The sequence below is a fragment of the Cornus florida genome, unplaced genomic scaffold (assembly GCF_030987335.1).
Source record: "Cornus florida cultivar Cherokee Brave unplaced genomic scaffold, ASM3098733v1 CherokeeBrave_3.0.0_Hap2_Chr10, whole genome shotgun sequence".
Taxonomy (NCBI): domain Eukaryota; kingdom Viridiplantae; phylum Streptophyta; class Magnoliopsida; order Cornales; family Cornaceae; genus Cornus; species Cornus florida.
This window is the reverse complement of record NW_026775580.1, coordinates 102,714,529-102,737,513: the sequence shown is the minus strand read 5'-3', so window position 1 is coordinate 102,737,513 and position 22,985 is coordinate 102,714,529. Positions and strand designations below refer to the sequence as shown.

Genomic DNA, 22,985 nt, shown 5'->3' with positions numbered 1-22,985 from the left:
GAAGGCCTTTGTTAACTTTATTAGACTTTAGGGGGTGTCATTGTTCAAAAAAAGCCCAATTTATATATAACTGTCATTAAAACAAACCTCAAGGGTGTCATTGTAATTAACCCTTATATTTAAAGCGCAAACTTATTTACATCAATTAGTATAAAATATCAGTTCAAAATGAGTAGATTATCTAGCTTTGTTTAGTACCGAATTTGTGAATTAAAAAGCACTACTATAGGTTGATTGAGCTCGGTTAGTTTAATACTAAAGTTTGAAAATTATGTTCTATCATCTCGGTTATTAAATAAATAAACACGAACCAACTTTTTATCAAATCTAACTTGTATTGTTAACGAACACTTATTTACAATCCTGACTTTGGCGCATAGCTTGGCTTATGCTTTTAAGCAACATAAGAAAATAGCAAAATTTATATTTTGTTATTTGAAAACTATATTTTAAAAGAATTTTTAATTTTTATTTATTTAATAGAACATGACATTTATTTATTAAGCTCCTGCAGTAACTATTTTACTATCAGGTATTACACACCATATTAAATAACCATTCAACAATATGAACTTACGAACCCTCATGGGCATAGCGGCTTTGGCAATTGTAATAAGGGTCATTTGTTCCACATTGAATCTGAATGGGAAAGTGATTGGGTATAAATGGGTGGGTATTACCCAATAATTTGAGCTTTTGGGTAAATGGGCAAGTATCCACCCATTATAGTTGGTATCAGAGTCAGACCCAGTCCTTAATTCGATGCCAAACCAAGTGCCCCACCCAGACACCTCCTTAATTCGATACCAAGCCAAGCGCCCCGCCCAAAAGGCGTTCGGATAACGAGGGCGTTGCGAGTTTGGGTGGGAGAAAATGTAATAAGGATTATTTGTCCTACATCGGATTCAGATGGAAATAGTTTGAACTTTTGAGTAAATGAGCAAATGTCTACCTGTTATAATAGGGATTTATGATGTATCTCCTTGAGGTCTCTTTCGAACAGCACTCCTAGCTTAAATAGTGTGTTTATTAAAAAGTCAATACACGGTGCACCATGTGTAAAAACAATATAATTTTGTCAAACCTAGGGACAAACTTAATTTAATTTGGCATGCAAAGTAGTAAATTAAAAGAAGAAGAAAAAAAATTTATTACACAACTTTTTTTCTAATTTAACTTTTCAGCCTTCAAAAACTCTAAATATTTGGTGCATTCACCATAGCATTAATTGTATATATTTTTTTTGCATTTTCTATATAATATGTTCCATTGCCATCAGTATCCTCGTTGTAATATTGGAGCATTATTAAAAACAAAACTTGCATATTCATAATGTATGATGTATATCATATACATGAAAATGATGAAATTAATAAAAAACTCATCCAGTAATTTAAATAAGTAGGTGATATTCGCACTCCACTTTTTTATAATTGATACTCAACTATTTTTTTTCTTCTTTAAAATACACGGACAAAACAACATTACTAATTTTGAATGTTATATGTATAATTTGAGATTAAGTTTAGGGTAAAGTGCAAAAACTCCCTCTCAACTATGTATAAATTTGCAAATAATCCCCCTTAACTATGTTTTATACATAAAATCCCCCTAAACTATCACATTTAGTTGCAAAATGCCCAATTGTCTTACCTTTTTCATTAGTACTATTTCTTATTGAATTACACTTGATATATTTTTCTTGTTGAAATAAATTATGAAAAAATTCATACTAATGTGATGAAATATTCTCTATTAAATTTGCATAAGTTTGCCTTTAATTTTTTTAATTAATTATTTAAATAAAAATCTTAAATAGAAAATTTTGAAACAATTTAAGTAATCTTTTAATTTTTATGAATATATTTCATTAAAAAGAAGATATTTTCTATTTACATTATTAATTTTTCATGAATATTGTTTGGAAAATAAGATATATTTTTATACTAATTTTTTTTTAAAGTGAGTATAATAAGTTTTATTATAATAAGTTAATCATTTTAGAAAATGATAGCTACAAATCTATTTTTTTTTTTCATTTTTATAATCAATTGATACTAATTATAAAATTAAGGTAAATGATATAATTAATATTTAAATAAGAAAAAATATTTAAAAAAATAATTTAATAATAAAGGGTAAAATAGTCTTTTGTGATGAATTTATTCTTAATTACAACAAATTAATAATTTAGAGGGGCAATCTTTAGTTTAAAGGACTAGTTGCAAAAAGCCAATAATTGACACCTTAGAGCATGCTAAAAGCTATTTTCGGATACCAAATATATATTTTGACAGGTGCTATAGTGTCAAAATGCCACATTTTAATAATTATGCTCTAATGGTGCATTTTATGCAAAATACTATTTTTTGACACAACTACCATTCTTTTTCAATTATCATTCCCACCATTCACGTTTGCATTAGTAATATTAATATTAGGCACATTCCAAGTCAAATTATAGACATTAGAAGGAAACTAAAATTAAGCTTAATTAAAAAGAAGCAAAAATCTAAAATATATAGTCAAAAAAAAAAAAAAAAACAAATTTTTTATAATTTTTTACCACTATTTGTGAATTAATTTTTTTATATAATTTTTTTTCTTTTTTGGAAATTTATATATTATATATATGTGTGTATATTATATATATTTGATTGTATTATTATTAAAAATATATATATTTTTATAGCAAATCATTTCAGCCTCCCCAATCGCCCCATCTCTATTCTCGTTCTCAACTCTGAGAACTTGCCCTCTCCCTCTCTCTCTCTCTCCAACTGCAAACTACAAAATCTACAAGAATCAGAAGTTCAAAATCCATATATTTCAGTTTATCTATCTGTGTGCAAAAATCCAAAATTCAAAACCTATTACCTATATCAAAATCCATATCGGCGTATCATTTTAGATTGTTTAAAAAATCAAAACCCATATCTTTCAGTTTCCATCGCCCGCTGTTCCAGTTCGAGTTCGCCGTTCGCAAGCTTCAGCCGCTGTCTTTCAACTCTCAAGCTTGCCTCCCTCTCTCTGTGTGCAACTGCTAATCAAAGTCTGTAGGGGAAGAGAAAATACAAAATTTGATAACAAAAGCAAGAGGCGGTGTTCGTCGCCTTTAAGTGCCGGTCGCCGTCGATAATGACCGGTCGTTGCAGATGAATGAGAGATAGAGACGATCGTTGCAGATGGATGAGAGAGAGACGGTTGTTGCAAATGGATAAGAGCAAGATAGAGATGGCAGGGCAACAAAATATAGAAATAGCTATTACTATTTATTTTGTTAAATTTGACACAAAAAAATAGCAAATGTAAATTTTGATAGCCTAACAGCCCATTGAAAAGCTTAATTTTAATTCACTTGTTATATTTTGAATTGCTAGCCAGCCCCATTGAAGATGCTCTAAGTTTATGGCACTTTCAAGCAATGTAAAACCTCTGGTTGGTCAGCTTTAAAGTGGTGTGATTCTCAGTTGTGCAACTTTTGTCGTGACTTATTAGGAGCATTTTAGACCCGATTAGGAGCTTTGATCCTAACATCTAAAATAATTTTTGAACAAAAAAATAAAAAATCTTAAAGAACCTCATGTGTGTGTGTATATATTTTAATATTATAAATTTTGTGGTATTAATAAATCAGATTTTTATCCAAATTTGAGCAAATAATTAAGATATTGATCCGACAATTTCATAATTCATTATTAATTCAAATATGATAATTAGTTAGATAAATAAATCAGATATGAATTATGATACATAATTCGATTCAAAATATGTTATAAATATATTACCTAATGTTATAATATCTAATATTAATACATTATTAAAATATTCTTTATCGTTATTTTTTTCTTCTCCTCCTATAGTTTTATTTTGTCTTTCTTTATTATGGAGTATTATTTTTTCATTTATAAAAAGTCAAATAATTAGTTTTCAACTATTTTTTGTTCATATTTTATTTTTCTTCATACACTTCAGTTTAAGTAATCAGCTTAATAATCATTTTTCTTTTCTTAATCAATTAGAAAGAAAAAGTAGACCAAGTTTTCGAATTGAATATATGATTAATAACAAATTGGATATAGATTCAATTCAAAAATATTGTCAAATTGAATATTTGATTTAAATCAAATCAAACATGATCTGTTTATACGTAATCAAATTAGACATGATCCGATTCGTTTAGACGAATTTAGATTGTTGACCTTCACTCTTTTTGCTCTATCATTTTTATTTATTTATTTTATATATGGAATTCACTCAATTCTCCGAAATATATATATATATACATACATATATAATGAATATATAAAAAAATTAATTTTTTCCACCTTTATTGTACTTTTACTACTATATAAAATGAAAATAATGACGAATTGTCTTGTACTTATCCAACTCAAACGTCCATATGCTAAAATGAAGGATATGATGGTCAATAATCTATCCGATTGGGTAAAAGTACCAAATAATTCCTCCAGTAAGGGCTAAAATACAAAATAAAATAAGAACAAAATTCCCAAATTAAATCAAGAGATATAAAACCCTAATATCCTCCTCCATTGGGCTTCTAGGGTTTCTGCTGGGATATAGGCGAAACAGGGCGGCAGCGAAACCATCCACAACGACGTCATCATGGGTCGGATGCATAGTCGAGGGTATGTTCTTTGACTAATGATTTATTGATTCCGTGCATGTACACACTCACATACATACACACATGCGGGTGTTTGATCCATCGTCAATCTTCTAAATTTATGTAAATTTTGTATGCGTTTTTTGGGTTACAGTAAGGGCATATCAGCTTCAGCTCTGCCATACAAGAGGACTCCGCCAAGTTGGCTGAAGATTTCATCTCAGGATGTATTACTCTCACTTTTTATTTATTTATTGAATAATACTCTTACGTACACTGTGTTTGTTTGGTGTTAATGCTATCTTTAGTTGATGAAAAACTTAATAATGGAATTTGATTTTAGTTATTTTCTATGCGGTGGTTTCTTAATTTTGGTAAAAGAGAAAAGATCTACAGTACGATCCATGTTGATTATGGATTCAGGAAAACAAAGGGATGTTTGGATTTCCAATAATTGTCCCATTGTGCATTATATAAAGTTTTGTGTACACATTTTTTGCCGTAAATGGTTCTATTTTTTAAAATGGGAACCATTGTTGATGCTGATGGGAAAGCTTTGGAATGGTGGCTTTGCATAAAATTTATGAAATGTACCCATGTAGCTGTGAATTTTTTTACAAGTTTCGTGCTGAGTAATGGAGATTTGCCTTCAGATGCTATATAAAATTTGATTGAAAGTTTATGGGACAAAGAACGAGTTCATAATCAACTTTGTTTACTATGTTTAGTTATTTGGCTGACCAACTTGAAATTTCTGTTCTCTTTAGAATGGAACTACGTAAATGCTTGGCTTTTGCTCAGCTTTATGCAATTTAATGCTTCCTCAGTGATTTTCTTTTTCAAGTGGAATTCTATTTGTGTTCGTTATGTTTAATTGTACATGTAGTATTGTTATGCATATTGATTGAGCCATACAATCTGAAGCTGTTCCTTTTGTTTGATTACCATTCTATGGGAGGTCCATGTAAAAAAAATGTGCATTATATAAAAGTATTTGTCAATGAGTCTGAGTTAAAGTTTTATGTTTTCCTATACAAGTATGTATATCTAGATGTGTGTATACTCAATAGCATCATTGTTACTTTGAATTAACTAGTGTTTTGACATTTAATAGCATATCAAGAGGTAAAATTTCAAACCATTCAGCTCAGGACAATGACTCACAGTGGAATTCACATCATGTAAAGGCCAAATGGGCCTAGAAAACATCTTTTTTAATATACAAGTCATTGAATCAAGCCATTTAATGAACACAACCCAAATTTTCTGAGAAACAGTAGGAATTTTACTTCTCAATCCATCCATTTTCCATTCCATCTCTATTTTCTTCTTCTCACCTCTTCCAATCTCCCTCTTCATCTCTCACTTCCTTATTCACCATTTTCCTGAAATACCCTCCTCAACACTTCAAATCACATTTTCCTTGAAATGCATGGAACGCCATCTCAATTCATATCATTCTTGATAATATATAAAATATCACCCATAACAAGTCAATCATTCCCTTACTGGAAAAAAACAAGTCAATAATTCTTGATGTCACCATGGTGGTGTTCAAGCGATGGTATTGATTTGTTGTAACCTATTTACAACTTCTTCCATGGAGGCCGTCCATACGGGTCAAGAATTAGTGCTGCAGATTGTGCTGGGACTGGTGGATGGTACTGATTATGCAAATTGGGGTCCATCATTTCCCTAGCCCTTTCTCAAATTGCGTGGGAAAGGCTTGGTCCAGTCCACCAAATTTTGCTCCCCAATATGCCGACTATCATTGAGCACTCTCTTGCCCGTCAATATTTCAAGCAACACGACTCCGAACCGTAGACAATCGCTTCTGTTATATAAGTGACCTAACCAATTCAAGGGCGTAATTAAGTATTGCCATATTCAATTTAACTTAACCATGTACCATTTATTAAAATAGCATCAAAATCTTTTCTAGTGCCCACGGGATGATTCTGTGCACTTTAAATCGAGAACATGCCACACTACATTAAAGGTGCAACGACGATGTAAGCATTCATGCAATATATTACTTTAAAGATCCAAAATGACAACAATGAATTCCAAAATGACAACAATGAATTACAACAACATTACATCATTGTTGCACCATCGACTTAACTTAATAATAATGGTTTCTCTGATATAATTGCATTGTAAAATGCAAATAAACCATGTATTCAAGACTGACCATAACAAAGAGATAGAGATCGAGAGAGGACAGATTGTGCAACTATTACCCTTGGCCATGTACTCGGGAGCAGCATAGCTGTTAGTGCCGTAAACCTCTGTTGTCAAATGTGAGGCGCTGTTTAGTAATTATTTAGCAAAATTACCCCATCAAGCAAAATGTTAGCCTCCTTGAAGTCCCGGTATATCACACAATTCTCAGTTGTGTGCAAAAAATGAAGTCCCCGCGCTGCTCCTATGGCTATTTTAAGCCTTCTTTTCCATGATAGAGGCTCTCTACCCTGTGCATGGCTATGTCACTTGATTCCCCAACTATTATTGTTTGAGACGATAACTTCATGAGTTTAATACTATTTATTTTGTGTGTTTTATTGTGATTTTCTGGTTTTATCCTTGGTTAATGATTTTCTTTTGTCTTTCAGGTTGACGAAAACATCTGCAAGTTTGCCAAGAAGGGTATGACGCCTTCTCAAATTGGTGTTATTCTTCGTGATTCTCATGGGATTGCTCAGGTGAAGAGTGTCACTGGAAGCAAGATTCTGCGGATACTCAAGGCCCATGGTAAACTATATATCATATGCTGTTGTTGTTAGTCCTCTATTGGTGTATTAAATAGATATAGTGAATTAGTTATTGGGTTTCTCATAACTGGACAGGGCTTGCTCCTGAAATACCTGAGGACCTATACCATCTCATTAAGAAAGCAGTTGCAATCCGGAAGCATCTGGAGAGAAACAGGAAGGACAAGGATTCAAAGTTTAGGTTGATCCTTGTGGAGAGCAGGATCCACAGACTTGCACGCTACTACAAGAAGACAAAGAAGCTTCCACCTGTCTGGAAATAGTAAGTTCTCAGACATTTTTGTTTGTTTTGTTCCAACTTTGAAATACTTTAAGATCTTAAAACACTAAATTTATCGATGGTGTGAATGATGAATGCAACTAACGGTCTGTCTATAACAGTTGCATAAATAAACTTCCAACTTAAGATTTACAGTACTGGTTGATACATAATGTATTTTGAAATATGTAATCATAATGTTGTTGATGTTTCTGATTAGAGAGTCTGTTTTGGTATGTCATATAAATTTAATCTTTTACTTGGACACTCGGGTTCATTTTTTATGCATCAATTAAGTTTGAAGAAAATCTGAACTAACAAATTCATTTTGCATGCACCTACTAGATTTGAAAGGAATATGAACTCACACATTTCCCATGGCTTGGCTCTATAAGAGACAAATTTGGTCATGTTTAAGAAATGGTAAATTTGTTGGGATTTGGTCCTCACTCTAAGCATGCTAGTGTTGTCTTTCCCTGTTGGGTTGGCATGCCTATCTGCCCTTAAATTTGGCGGTATTTTTATTAAGAGGATTGGTCGTCCTGCAAGGTAACTGCCATAATTGTCTCCGACTAATATAGGCATTTGATATGAATTCGAGTTGCCACTCAACATTTATAATTTTAAGCACTTAAATTGCATGTTACTGCAGTTGTTTGGGATTTGTATGTCCATGCAACATGAATTCATACTGTTTATCAAATATGATGTGTATAGATGTGCCACTTAGAAATTATGGTGTTTTGGGAATGTGATTCCATCTCCCTGTCATTAAGTTTTGGTGGGTTATCTTTCTGTTGGCTGATGGTTACATTGAGCTTAGGTTTTCTGGTATCCCTTCATTGGTGATTCAACTAGAGTTTTGTCTCTCTAACAAGGAATAGGTTCATCATATGATTAGACGACTAGTTATGCCTATCATTGAACCATGGTTTGGAGAAGTTGCTATTGACATGTACATGCCCTTGCTCCTGAGTACACTAGCCTTGTTTTGCCCCATTATGCCATTGAACCATGGTTTGGAGAAGTTGCTATTGATATGTGCATCCCCTTGCTCCTGAGTGTGCTAACCTTATTATGTCCCATGCTTGCACCTGCAACTAATTATTACTTCAGTGCACATGGAATAACATCATGTATACATTGGCAGAAAGATATATTTTTTTTCCATGTATAATGTGTGGCCTTCCCATTTAATTATCATAAGGATGGCTGCTTTGAGACAGTTTCCATGGTCTAAGCAGACGCAATAAAATGATGTTTGATGAGGTCTCTTATTATTGAGTCTGGTACATGTATCCTATGCTCCATTTTTCGAAAACACAGCTGTCAAATTTTGGTTTTGTGTACCATGCTCACTTTAATTTATTGCATTAGTTGAAATGTGGTATATAAGATTTGAAGGGAGATCATAAATTTTGAGTATTTTTTGATGCCTTCCTGTTATGATTCTGCAACTTGAAAGCAGCACATTATGTTGTCATTGCATTATTTCAAATTCCCAATGTTGCTCTATTTATTTGCATGCTCAGTATAAATTGCTTCTTATAATGTGTGGGTTTGTGTCATACCATGCTCGTGTCTTGCTCCTAGATTCAAACAGAATTTGGCATCTTAGTGCTGCTTGCGCCTTTAATAACTATGTTACTGTCTGATCCAATATTCAGATTAGCTATCCAAATTTAGTGAAGATCTGATGACCAAAGGGCATCAAGCCCAATGTTATAACCTTCCCATGTGTGAGTGGGTTTCTTGTCCATGTAAAAAGAAAAAGTGAATAGTGATATCAACTGCTGATACTACTAACTTCGCGTATATTGATGCCTTAAGAGTTATTTGTGTTGCTACATTTAAGAATCTGTTGCAACATATCACTGGATATTACTTTCTTTTCTATAGGTAGTCTTACTAGACAGACAGAGAGATGTGGAAGGGATTTGTGATGTATGGTATATGTGCATAGTGCACACCTACATCCACTAGTATTTTTGTATACCATAGCTTTGTAGCTGGATAGAGCATTTTTCATAGCTTTGTAGTTGGTAAGAGAATGTTGAAATTATGACCTGAATAAAAAATACCTATTGAGCAGTTGTAAAATTGCAAGTACAAAGCTTTCTCCATGGCGCCAACTTCTTTGGGTGCTGATTGTTCCCGCTCGGTTTGTTAAACAAAGACCATTAATTATTTATGTTAAAAAGGAAATTTTATTGTTTGTGTGTGCCTCCAATACTAACTTTATTATTTCTGCTTGCAGTGAATCTACCACAGCCAGCACTCTTGTGGCGTAAGAAAGAATCTACCTTTGGCAACTGAAGTCTTTTTTGTACTCCGAATATTTCTTGGTGAAGAGAATGACAGTTATCCACATCGTTGTTGCACTTTTGCTTTATTTTTAATTAAGTAGGATCTTTTGAAGACCAGAGTTGTTCTTGAAAGAAGACAATGAATGTTTGATGTTTGAAGAGAATGACAGTTATCCACATCGTTGTTGCACTTGTGCTTTATTTTTAATTAAGTAGGATCTTTTGAAGACCAGAGTTATGTTCTTGAAAGAAAACAATGAATGTTTGATGTTTTGAATTTTTTTTTTATTTTTATTTTTTTGTTGTGCAATGCATTTTGACATTCATGACAATAATTTTTCATTTCAGTTGCCTCAGGTTTGATCAAAAGGTACATTTTTTACTCTTTTCAAGTGTTCAAACACATTATTCGCGGGGAGGAATTTCAGCATGAGATTTTAGTCTATAATCACAAGGACAACTATTTCAGAAACCCTCGTTTGGGGGATTTTTTAATGGGTACTCTTTTCGGTACCTATCGTTAGAATTTTCTGAAAGGTTTTCTCAATATTGCTATTCACAGAAAAAGGAGCAGGATATCAATGACTTTGGTCGAGTGGGATGGTTGATTTTGAGACCACTTTAATCCATAGAGTTGGATGTTCTAAAAATGGAAGTGGAATTAATGGAGCGTGTGATATTATTATATATATTGGGAGATATGATTTTTATTATATATATTGGGAGATATGATTTAACTGTTTTGGAATTTGCGTTTGCAATTGGATTATATGATTAATGTGGATTGTGGTGGTTGTTTCGAATTACTTGCTTGCATGAAATTGGTTTCTTTTTGGTTCGTACATTACATGAGCAACTAAATTTTACTTGGGACTGAATTAAATGCGTTAATTTTTACTTTAGTTGATGATATATATATATATATATATATATTCCCCTTGAAGTCATTATATATATATATTTTGGGTGACAATTTATTTTTACCATTCTTCTTTCAGAATTTCTTTACAGCAGTATTATTTTCTTACGAGTGTTCGTGATTTCTTTTCTTGTGTTAGATAATTTGAGATTTCATTTCCTTAAGGTTCTTTCAATGTTTTTCTTACCTAAATTATTTATTTCTGTCATTTTTTTTTCAAAAAAAAATGGCCCTCAAGTTTCTTTAATTTTTTAAATCAAAAGGGACATCAAATTTAATTTTTGAAGAACGATAACTTTATGCAAGCACCTTTAGTCATGTTTGCTTATTTTAATTTATAACATATTATACACACCGATTGTTATTTATTTTTACAAGCAATGATAATGAATAATAAATAATAATAATAATCACAAATACATGTTTGTTCATGGAAGTTGTTAAATTACCCAATTTTCTGTAGATGTGTGGATAAGTTAGTGGGTCAGTACTTCCGATAAATTTTGGAATACCACATTTACTAATATAATTTTTAACCCTTCTTACCTTATAAAAAAAAAAAAAAACTATCCAATTTACTCATAAATTTTGAAATATCACATTTATTAATCTAATTTCTAACCCTTCTTACCTTATAAAAAAAAAAAAAAAACTATCCAATTTACTCATAAAAGTTGTTAAACTATCCAATTTTTGCCTATGGTGGACATAGTTTCGGTTTGTTCATTTAAGTTTTGAGATAAATTAGGGTAACCGAGTACTCAATTATTTTAGAAGTATTGAAATTGAATTAAATCCAATCAAATTGTAAATAATTGGTTCGGTGGTCCCTTTTTTATTATGACTGAAAACGGTATGTATGATAAATTTTACTCTGTATTATCTTTTTAGATCTCAAAGTAGAATCGAACTATTTTATTGTAAAATCGAAATAATTAGAGGGTTCAATTGAATCTGATTCAGTTTTTTAATCGAAATAATTTGACGGTTCAATTGAATCTGGTTCAGTTTGTTAGACCTCAAGATTTTTATTTATTTTATTTATTAATTTTTTTCACACCTATACTTGCAAACGTGAAAATACGAATGTGGAATTTACACATCACGCCCTTTTGCACCGACGGAAATCATTTGGATCAAACTTCAAACATAACCCGGTTTCTATTATGACTGAAAGAGGGCCAAACTCACGATCCAAATTCTCAATCTGGAATCGGCAGCAGCAGCAGCAGAATAACCCCAACACCAAATCGTCCACCGCCACCGGCGATTACTCTCCACCGGCGTCGGCGATAGCATCCGTGGGCGACTCTCCAGGTATGTTTCGTTTCTCTCTCCTCCTTCAACCAGTCATCTCTCAATTCATATTTCACCACCACCACCACCACCACCACCACCATCGCCTTAGCAACAGCCATCACAACACCACCACTGTGCACCTTACTCGCGGCTCTCACCGCCACATGCCACTGTTCACAGAATACCTCACCAGCACCACTATCTATATACACACAGTATACTACTATACTCGCTCAAAAAAACATTTAAGAGTTGGTGCATTGGTGGTGGATACCATCTATATGTTGTTGTTAGTGAACTTATGACTTGTATGCCATGAACATGATGGAAGTTTACTTTAACCTATTTGTCTATTTTTGTTATAAGTTGCTTGGGGGCTTGGTTGCTTAAATGATGATGATGATGATGAATTGAATTACTTGTCTAATGTAGTCATCTTGTTTTATTATATTTATGGATTGTAGATAACAAGAGCAAAAATTACTTTGTTTAATATATATATATATATATATATTTATGTATGTATGTTTTATTTGAATCATCATTTTCTCACCGTATCTGTCTTGTTTTTTGAGATTTCGTGTCACTATGTCTGTTTCGTGTCATACATATGTCTGCACCCAGGTTTCATAGCCCCTCTAGCCACATTAACTTGCATGAAAAAAGAAAAATAATTAAAAAAAGAGGTTAGTCCATCGCGCGAGGCTTCTGCCTTTGTGGGGTTTGGCGAGGGCCGGATGTCCACAGCTTTGCACTTGGAGAGCTTATTTCCTTGTTTGGAACCTGTGACCTCCAAGATGGAGCAACCTTACCCTTTTTTTAATAAGTAAAAATAATTTAATTAAATAGTTATTTACTTATTAACTGATGGAGCAACCTTGCCGTTGCGCCTAGATGCATCAAAATTCAATTTCAATTTTTCTTGCAATAGAGGAGACCACTTAATAATCGGTTGTTGAGACACAGAAGGTTGACAAGGGGTATTCTGAAGCATCTTGCCCCAATACCTCAGAAAATTCATTAAAATCTGCCACAGCCATTTCCACATTCATGGAGATCCCATCTCTTAGCTTGAAGCCTTGAACACACCACTCAGTTCTTGATTTCCATAATTGCCACATAACAGAAGTGTTCGAACTAATTAGGTCTTCCCCTCTATCAGAATCACCCCTTGGTTTTTTGGTCATTTTTTTTCTTCTTATTTTGTATATAAATAAGTAAGATAAGGGAAAATATGTCATTTGGTTATCCCTGTAAAGGTTACTTAACACACAGTCATGATTTGCTAACATATATAGTTTAGGCTATAATTTGCATTTCTAGTGGGGTAGTTGCAAAACCCTGATAGTTCAGGGGATTTTTGCAATTTGTCCTATACGCACACGCAAAAGGATAGATTCAGTTTGGGAATTCAGGAGTAACTTTAGATTCGACTAAGAGCAAGTGGTGTGGGCATACAAGTTTATCTATCTACTTTTTAAAAAGTAGAGTGTCATATAAGCTAAAAAGTGATGATGTGGTACTCTATTTTTTTTTTATCCATATGTTTCATGGTGTGGAACCCAATTATCTCATTCTCTATTTATTATTTTATTAATTTAATTTAAAAATAAAATATAAAATTTGATACAAGACAGCAGCCGCAGCCAATTAAACAAAGAAAAAAAATTATAGCGTATTCTCCAAAGCCCACTTCATCTGTAGACAACCCAATAGATAGTCATTATAGGGCCCACAAAAAAAACACTCCACTTGTTTCTGCATATCGCCCCTCTCTCTACATTGACACACCATCTCTCTAAAACTACTTGCGCTCCCCATGCTCTAAATATAGAAGTTTCTGTCCATTGTAGTTGGTACTTATACTTTGTAGTCACGTTTTTATTTATTTATTTATTTATTATATTTGACCCAACAATTCTTTTAGAGTGATGGTAAAGTACTGGAATCACGTGGAGTACTTCGGAATTATTAGTTTATGTCTAGTTCATGGAAGGATATTATTTATATGAATTATAAGGTTGCAGTTCATATCATGGATCTTGAGGGAGGCAAGCAAAACAAGCTTTTGAATAGTTTGAGACCTATTAAAGCAATTGATGGTTGAACGCCGCAATTATTAGTTTTCTTGTTCTTAATTAACATGGATAAGAATCACTGTTGGGTACTTTTGACTTCGTAAATGTTCTGTGGTTCACCCATGTGCTCAGTAAGTAGGGGCTGATAGAAAATAGGTCATTGAGAAATTGCATGGGAGAAATAGTGGAGTGGAGGTGATTGAATGCTTGTTTATAGAATGCGTTCAGGGTTGCTTAGAAATTTAGGGGTGCAAATGAACCGAACCGTTCATGAACAGTTCGGGCTCGACTCGTTAAAAATTTGATTCAGGCTCGTTCATTTAGTAAACAAGCCGAATTCGAGCTCAATTTTTAGGCTCGTTTAGTAAACGAGCCGAGCTTGAACAATGTTAAGCTCGGCTCGTGAGCTTCGTGAACAGGCTCGTTTACATAAATATATATTATAATATAAATTATTATATTTTAAAACTAGGCCATATATATAATTCTAGGCCCAAATTCATAAAAGTATATTTTCATTAGCCCATTTAGTATTTGGGCACTTAGAAGGCCATCTAACTAAGTATCCCACTAACTAATCATAGATTCATCCCAGTCATTTGATTGTAACTTATCATTCGGGTTAAGAAACCCTAAAAGTAGCCGCAAGATGTTGCAGCGGCTTCTCCAATCCAATTGGGGGCAATGAAAATCCAGTCAATGCAACATCCTTCTGCTCCTCAGGCGGTTGTCTTCTACTCCTCAGGCGACATCAGGCTCTCTCATTTAATATTATTCATAAATCTGATAAATTAAATATTGATTAACTTGAAGCTAGTGAAGGAGATTTTGAAGAGTGGAGAAGATGAGTGTTTAACATGTGAATTGATTGACATTTTTCTGTTTCAAAATGGTTCTCCTCGATCCATTTGACAGGTAAGTATATATATATATATACACACACACACAAACACACATCTCAACATATGAGCCCGAGCCGAGCTTTGCTCGGGCTTGTCAAAAATTTACCGAGCAGAGCTCGAGCCTTGCTAGGCTCAGCTCGGCCGAGCTCGAGCAGCACTCTGATTTAGGTGAGCCAAGCCCAAGCAGCCTAAAGCTCGGCTCGGCTCGGCTCGGCTCATTTGCATCCCTTAGTTAGAATGGTTATCATTTGTTAAGGAGGTGAAATTGAGGTGGCTTGGTACCCAGGTTAGTGGTTTATAAGACTGCTAGAGCTCTTAACAGATATGTCAATGTTCTTCATACATTACTTGCTTCCCGAGGATACGTGCAGCTTAGACTCCCACGCTCACTTGATATGCATTAATCTGTATTCACATTAGTATTCTGTGATTTTGCTGAAATCATCAAACAAATGAATAACACAATCAAAACAATTATCAATATAATTTTCTAGTTTTGCCTACCTTGTATGAGTGGATATTACACATGATGAGATGGAACCTATAAATATCTGTTGAAACTTGGGTAAATAGGAAATAGGGCTTCATTTAGATCTAAAAGAGAGTGAGGAAAGGGATATGTTGCAATGACGTCCCTTGACATTTTCATACTTTGAGCTCTTGTGCGTGGAAATTATATTGGAACATGATCAATTGCATGCTTTAAAATTTTTGAGGGCAACCCATGCCTGTGACATTTATGTGTTTTTATTAATATATGTATGATGTGTTATTTTTCCCGATATTTGCAGCCAATTCACAGCATAAAATTTATTGGTACTACTGTGTAATAGCCTATCTATACTGTGTTGCTATTCGCTTTGTCTAAATTATTGATTTCAATTTAGCAGATTCTAATAAGAATTCTTCGGAATGAGAGTATGCAGTGGATGGCGTCGATTCCTTTTATGTCTCCCTCTCATTTTCTTCCTTCCTCATATCTTCTCTGGTGATTGTTCCCTCCCTTGCTATAGTTACTCTTATCATAAATAAAAAAAATTAGTTTTTTCTTTCTTTCTTTTTTTTTTCTTTTTCTTTCGGTCTCTGATTGAAACCTAAGAGAGAGATTTTCTGCATTTTCAGTGTTAGAGTTGCACAAAAACTCAACTGTAAATGACCTGCACAAAAGTCATAATAAGAAATTTGATCACCTGGTTCTTGGACCTGCTGCTGGTGAAGGTTTGCATGACCGTCTGCAATGCCAAGGTTTTTGCCATCTCCTTCAGTCTAAATTACTATAATTTGGACATATCACTTCTAATCCTTTTATATCCAGCATCTACTTAGATAACTGTGGCTGTGAGATCATGCACGTGCACTTCAGTAATATAATTTTTCAAGTTTATGTATGCATTCTATTCAAATGCTGTCTATATTGTCTACATAGAAGGAAATCAACGCATATGTAGTAACTTTGATGGAAAATGAATTAAAAAATTTCTAGTGGGTAGGCATCCTTATTGTGGAATTGGCATTGACCTCCCTTTTGTCGAGTTTTCGGGTAAAGGGTGATTTTACGATTTTACCCCAATAATCAAATAACCAATTTAATTGAAAGATGAACCCATTCACATTAAGTGAAAAAAAATAGAGATAAAAAGAGAATCATCGTCGTGTCACTACCACTCAACGTATCCGTATTAAGTGAATAAAAAAGAGAGGGAAAAAAGGAGACGATCGACATGCCACAACCCCTCAACCTGACCACAACTACCATCACCACTCTGTGGGATGTGCGTTTTAGGCGCTCTTTCTAGGATTGGGAGATGACAGAAGTGTGCGCTCTTTTGGACTTGTTGTATAGACAGAAGGATGTTGGCAGAGGTTGTGATGATATTTTGTGGGTCCCTTCCTCTCATGGTCGATATGGAGTACGATCCATGTTCATGTGTTTGTCCAACTTTAATGGCCAAGAATTCCCTTGGAAGTCTTTTTCTCAAATTATCCAAAAGAGGTAACACCATTGTGAACTGTTGTTGTTTATGCAAAACAGATAGAGAGTCCGTGGACCACATTCTTATGCATTGTTCTATCGCGTATGATTGTTGGAATTTTATTTTCAGCATTTTTGGTGTTCAGTGGGTGATGCCTGAACACTCTTTTCAATTAATCAACGCATGGAGAAGATGCCCAGTTAAAGGTCTTGCGCGTGCTTTTTGGAGGATCGTCCCACATTGTGTTTGGTGGTGCACCTGGAGAGAGAGAAATAACAGAAATTTTGAAGGAAAAGAATCAACTATAGCTAATTTAAAGTCTCATATTCTCCATTCTCTTTTCTGTTATGTTAGAGGAAGTGCTTGCTCCTCGATTGCTGATTTTTTTGACCTTTTGGATTCTATTGGTCCTTAGGGTTTTTGTTCTTCTGTATTAGGGACGCGTTCCCCTTTTGAACGCTTTTCTAATATATTTTACTTGTCAAAAAAAAAAAAAAAAAAAACTAAAGCAAAACCCCAATAGAAGGCTTCACCACTACTTTCATCAATTGACCCTGTTAAATCATCTGGCTGCTATCAGTTCCATTCCCATAACCGCCACGACCACAATTCACGTCCTTTTTTTTCTTCTCTCTTATAATCTTCTCCCATCATCACCAATGTCTGAAGACTACTCAACTCACCAATGTTTATTTACCAGTAGACTATCATAATAACCCCCCCCCCCCCATCTCCTACTAAACCTAACTACCATCGCCATACCTCAAATTTACACAAACCACAATCAATATATAATCTTCAATCTGAACCCTTGGCTCCATCTATTTTCACCATCTATTAAAGTGTATCGTCCAAGAATTATGGCAAGCAGTTTCAATTAACTAAGTATAGTGGTGGAACAAAGATGACAATGATGATAGTGGTAGTGGTGCTTGGACGTGAAAATGAGATTATTGGTTGATGTGATGGCGTAAAGCACTGAAGAGAGAGAGTTAGTTAACTAAGTCTTACTGCCCCTTATATGATGTGGCTAGATCATATTGGTGCTTAATCTTGTTTTTCTTTTGGCTAGTATTGAGAGTATTATAGACATTTGTTCTATAGTTGACTTGAATAAAAGTGAAATGGGTATTTTTTTATAAATAGTAAAAAAAAAATTAGATGCTATTATCAGCAAAATCCATTTGATTCACTGATGGTTGAATGACTGAAGGGGGAATATGTTATAAAAAATTAAAAAATTGGAGAGGACAGTGTCATTCCCTGCACATCCCTCTGGTAAAGGAGATCCACCTGTAATTAAGATGAAGTCAGATCACTTACATTCTCCAATTGAATAATGCGTTTATGCTCATGCATGGTGATGAACATTGCTTAGTGCCTGTAAGCCTTAACGGTCCCCAGTCCCCCACCAATCACATGCACAAACAAGCACCTGCGCACAAGCACCTGCGCACATGCACCCAAAAAGAAAAGGATTATATATATATATATATAGATATATATTTATTTATTTATGCTCCCATTGAAACGTTAATAACCCCTCCTCCCGGGGCGGGGCAGTGCAGGCACAAGGTTCCTGGATAATTTTTAAGAGCCCCATAAAGAGGATTTTATATACTCTTGAATCCAAATCTCCTGTTTTGCTATCACATGATTAATTCACATATATGGTCTCTTGCGTGAAATAGATAAATCATGCTCGATAATTTCCGCAAGCACAAATTCCGCTGCGTCAGAAGAAGGACAGCTATACTGATTCGGTAGACTCTAAAGACGCCCTCGGGCGCAACCCAACTCTTCTTTTTTACCTTTTTTTTGAATCGAAATATTACATGCTTTGCAGGCACCAAAGCTCTTAACAAGACCCACCTTTCAACCTCCTCCGGCAATTTTAGTTTTGGAGAGAGTGTAGCCTTTGTCACCTTTTATGCCGCTTATGACTCCTCTGTTGATAGGCTGGTCAATGGTAGGTTAAAAGACTTGGTTACTGTTGGGAACATTTCATACAGTAAGGTGGAAAGATCAATGGCCATTTTGAATGTCTTTGTAAACTTCGTCCAGGTATTTTTTTATTTTTTTATTCTTATTTTTTGGTAATGAAGAATCTACCAACCTGCTAGCCACTTAGGACTTTTGGATGGCTTGCGAACTCCGGATGTTCGCATTCAACTTAGATTCCATATCAAATTTTATAAAAGATATCAGGTATAGCTTATATGCTTATATATACACTGGTTTGTTACAATGACATACACTTTAAAAGTTTACCAATCAATATTAGACTTTCTGCATTACTTTTTATACTAAGTTCTTGTAAATTATTCATGAATGTGTGTAGAATTGACAATGAATTGGTTTTGGTGGGTGGCTAGATGAATGATTGCCCAACTTGCAAAAGATGTAAATATATGGAAGGTGTGTAGAAAATTTGAAAAGACTGATGATCATCAGAAATACTTGAACAGACTTCAAATTGAGATTTGGGTTTCGGAAACCTACTCTGCATATGCTTCGAGTTTGGTCAGCATTTGTCAGTGCTATTAAGACCGAGTGTGTGGTTGAGTCAGCCACCGAATGCAGACTGATCATCCATACAAGTAATGCTGTCTTAGTTCTGCTGTCACCATGTAGTTTTTTGAGTCATGGTTGACATATAATGTTATAAATAGCGGGTTTATGATATTTAGCATGGGCTACAATTTCTTTTAGATGAGGCTTGTACTCCCTTTAATCATTTGTTGCCCATACTCTGCATAGAATTTCTGGTAGATAATCCATACAATCACTGTAATACAATTTGGTATTATATGCATTACGTTTGTTAACATTTGTTTAATGGGGGCCATGGAGCTATTTTAGTTGCAATCCTATGTGATTCGAGGGGCTCAAATGTTTACACTGAAAGTACAATATTTGCAGATGACAATGCCCCAGAGCAACATTATCATTCTTACCGATCCGGCATCTAAGCTTCCCCTACACAGAAATAGGGTCTCTATATATCCGATTCAAGGTGAATATTCGCGAGACAAGTTGATGCTTCAAAGAATCAGGTCCTACATTGTAAGAGAACACTGCATTGATTAATAAAGAAAATATATATGTTGGTAAATTGCTATTTTACTTTAGCTACAGTCCATTCTTGGTGTTTCTTTCATATCCCATAGTTACCAATCTTTGTCACATGTGCCTCTCTGATTGACGTATTTAACACGGGCACTCTTTAAATCACTTTCCTACTCAGATGGCTTCAATTCCTATATTTCTTCAAAGAATCCAGTTGCCACTTGCCAGTGATAATCTACATTTGAGTTTCATGCGTTTAATAATGCGAGGCTTGCTTGATATAAAAAAGCAATGCTAATGAGCATTACTTTATACAAGTGTTTTCCAGACGTGTACTTATTTTTGTGTGTGCAATTGATTTTCTGTCTATGTAGACCTTTCTAGAAGCAAGGCTTGAAGAGCATTCTCAGTCGCAGGGGCATATTAACCATTACATCTTCACCGACTCAGATGTATCAGTAGTTGACGACCTGGGACAAATATTCTATAACTACCCAAATATTCATTTGGCTCTCACCTTCAGGAACAACAAAGAACAACCTCTTAATTCAGGATTTATAGCAGTGAGGGGCACACCTGATGGAATGCTAAGGTGCATAAATTGTGTTTCTTCTCAGTGCTCTGGTTGCCTGCAAGGAAATGTTTAACAAGAACAGAATCATATGTTTTTGGTTACTCAAGTAATACTAAGCTTAGAAGTCGACTTAACGACCTTGTACAATTTACTGGGTGGCTGCACAAATTTTCTTTCTGGTGTTATGCTTTATAGAGGTGTGGGGAGAAAGCAAACTGAGGCAACTTTCACCAGCCTTCTAAGAAAAGGCAGAGAGGGAGAAAATGTTTTCACCTCCACGGTTGTCATTTCTACTGCCTCTCACCCTATTGCCACCAGTTTCACACCTTTGCACCCACCTTCTTCCATATATTTCGTCCGCCATCTTAGTCCTTACATATAATGACTCAATTGATATCTTTACTTCTCATGGGAAACAGAAACAGTGGAGTGGAATCAGATCACTGGCACTGTGATAGTTGGAAACTTGCTCCCCAACTTGAATGAACTTAAAATTGTTTAAATATTGTGTAAAGTTTGTGTTGTTTCCTTTGGAATCATCAGTACTTGCACATACTGATGTCTTTTCTGAGTTAATAATGATTTGAATCTGGCTACAGGGCAAAGGTTTTCTTACAAGAAGTGCTGAAAGTTTACGGTTCCAAATATATGAAAGCTTCCCGAATGCTTGGAGATCAATTAGCTCTTGCCTGGGTTGTAAGATCTCACCCTCACTTTGATGCAAAAAGGTTTGCTCGACCACAAGCCTTTGTAGAAGATATTAGTGGCGCTTCAGTGCTCTTTCTACCATGTGCTATTTACAATTGGACACCACCAGAAGGCGCAGGCCAATTTCACGGTATGCCCTTGGATGTTAAGGTACATTCTAATAACTAGATTTCTACTTCTTAAGACACACCTGATAAAAGGAATCTAATTTTGCTCTTGAATTTTATTTGGTTAGCCTTTTTTATATTTTAGAAGTTTGTCACGGATGATTGACTCCCCAATTCTGGCCTCATTCCTGGATACAGGTTGTTCATTTCAAGGGATCGAGGAAGCGCCTTATGCTTGAGTCTTGGAACTTCTTGGATTCCTCCTCTAACATTTCGGATATGCTATGCCTTATCTTAAAGAGTGGAAGGACAAAGTATGATTTTTAAGTTCCGAAGTATATGGTTTATGGCTCAATATAAGCATCATTTTCTGCAAATTCAGTGAAGGGATGACCCACTTCATTTGGAGGAGGTTTTTGTGGCAGTTCTCTCTTCATAATAGTATCTTATGGGTCTCAGTTTGATTCATTTAGTACCCCCAAAACAAGTGTTTGATTGATTTATTTTCTTTGATGAGAACTGTCTTCCTCTACAGATTTATTTATTGTTTTGATAAATTTTTATTGTCTAAACTTGAACGTCACGAGCTGGACTAATTTTGGTTCAAGTGCTTTTCCGGCCGAGGCCGGCTCCATTCAATCGGAGGCCGAAGGCAATTTCTTAAACAAGCCTTCAACACCACTACCTTCATTATCACTTTTGTTCCCATTTTTTTCTTCTTCTTTTATATTAGGTAATTTCACATTAGTTTTCTTTTTTCCCAAAAAGATACTACTCAAAATTACATACATATCACGTTGCAGACTGATAGTATACACACACATTTTCATCACTCCTTTCACATAATATCTCTTGCTCCGGTTGACACCATTTAAACATAAAAAATAATTATAAATCATTTGTATCATATATTACACTAGTATCAATTTTTTTTTTTTACATTTTTAAGGATAATGAAAAGTATTTGAAATTATTTCAATAATCAGTATGATCTAAGTCACATAAAGGTGGAGCGGAAGCGCGAGCGAATTTGAGAGTAGGAGCGTGAGAGTGGCATAATTAAGTCATAAACAGCGAGAATTTGAGCGAAAGCGCGCGCAGAGCGTGAGAGCGACACTTGTTGAGAAGGATCGTGTGAGGGAATTTATTTATTATTTATTATTTATTTTTCTAACCTTTTATTGGACAAAAGTTGTACAAGAAAAACAACTATATGTGTGTGTATATATATTTTATAATATTGGTAATTGCAACTTCATGTTTTTGTTGATTATAAATTTATAATAGTAATTTTATTTCATGTCTAGTAACAAAGTTAAATTCGGGAATTTATATATTTCAAATCAAATAAATTAAATAAATTCATAACTTTAGTCATCAAGTAAGA

General features: G+C 34.3%; 2 protein-coding genes across 3 annotated transcripts; both read left to right on the top strand.

The window, feature by feature from the left end:
• The first annotated feature begins 4,502 nt into the window (after window positions 1–4,502).
• On the top strand, window positions 4,503–10,246 carry LOC132276530 (small ribosomal subunit protein uS15-like). Its single transcript, XM_059777989.1, has 5 exons — window positions 4,503–4,652; window positions 4,785–4,857; window positions 7,246–7,384; window positions 7,480–7,666; window positions 9,921–10,246. The coding sequence occupies exons 1-5, from the start codon at window positions 4,630–4,632 to the stop codon at window positions 9,952–9,954; spliced, it is 456 nt and encodes a 151-aa protein (XP_059633972.1). The 5' UTR covers window positions 4,503–4,629; the 3' UTR covers window positions 9,955–10,246.
• A 1,766-nt stretch (window positions 10,247–12,012) lies between these two features.
• LOC132276529 (uncharacterized) lies at window positions 12,013–22,205 on the top strand. 2 transcript variants are annotated; one of them, XM_059777987.1, is made up of 8 exons: window positions 12,013–12,205; window positions 16,058–16,155; window positions 16,290–16,412; window positions 18,987–19,204; window positions 20,063–20,206; window positions 20,584–20,801; window positions 21,383–21,621; window positions 21,797–22,205. In XM_059777987.1, the coding sequence occupies exons 2-8, from the start codon at window positions 16,080–16,082 to the stop codon at window positions 21,835–21,837; spliced, it is 1,059 nt and encodes a 352-aa protein (XP_059633970.1). In that variant the 5' UTR covers window positions 12,013–12,205; window positions 16,058–16,079; the 3' UTR covers window positions 21,838–22,205. The 2 variants fall into 2 exon arrangements, with proteins under 2 accessions (XP_059633970.1, XP_059633969.1); XM_059777986.1 differs by having other exon boundaries at window positions 12,014–12,205; window positions 21,383–21,641.
• The last annotated feature ends 780 nt before the right edge of the window (window positions 22,206–22,985 follow it).

Bases quoted from the DNA above. Each gene is read 5' to 3' on its own strand.
- LOC132276530 (XM_059777989.1), top strand. From the start codon at position 4,630: ATGGGTCGGATGCATAGTCGAGG. The intron at 4,858-7,245 runs GTATTACTCTCA...TTTGTCTTTCAG, and splicing joins TGAAGATTTCATCTCAGGAT to GTTGACGAAAACATCTGCAA. The intron at 7,385-7,479 runs GTAAACTATATA...ATAACTGGACAG, and splicing joins GCGGATACTCAAGGCCCATG to GGCTTGCTCCTGAAATACCT.
- LOC132276529 (XM_059777986.1), top strand. From the start codon at position 16,080: ATGAGAGTATGCAGTGGATGGCGTCGATTCCTTTTATGTCTCCCTCTC. The intron at 16,156-16,289 runs GTGATTGTTCCC...CTGCATTTTCAG, and splicing joins CCTTCCTCATATCTTCTCTG to TGTTAGAGTTGCACAAAAAC. The intron at 19,205-20,062 runs GTATTTTTTTAT...CAATATTTGCAG, and splicing joins TCTTTGTAAACTTCGTCCAG to ATGACAATGCCCCAGAGCAA.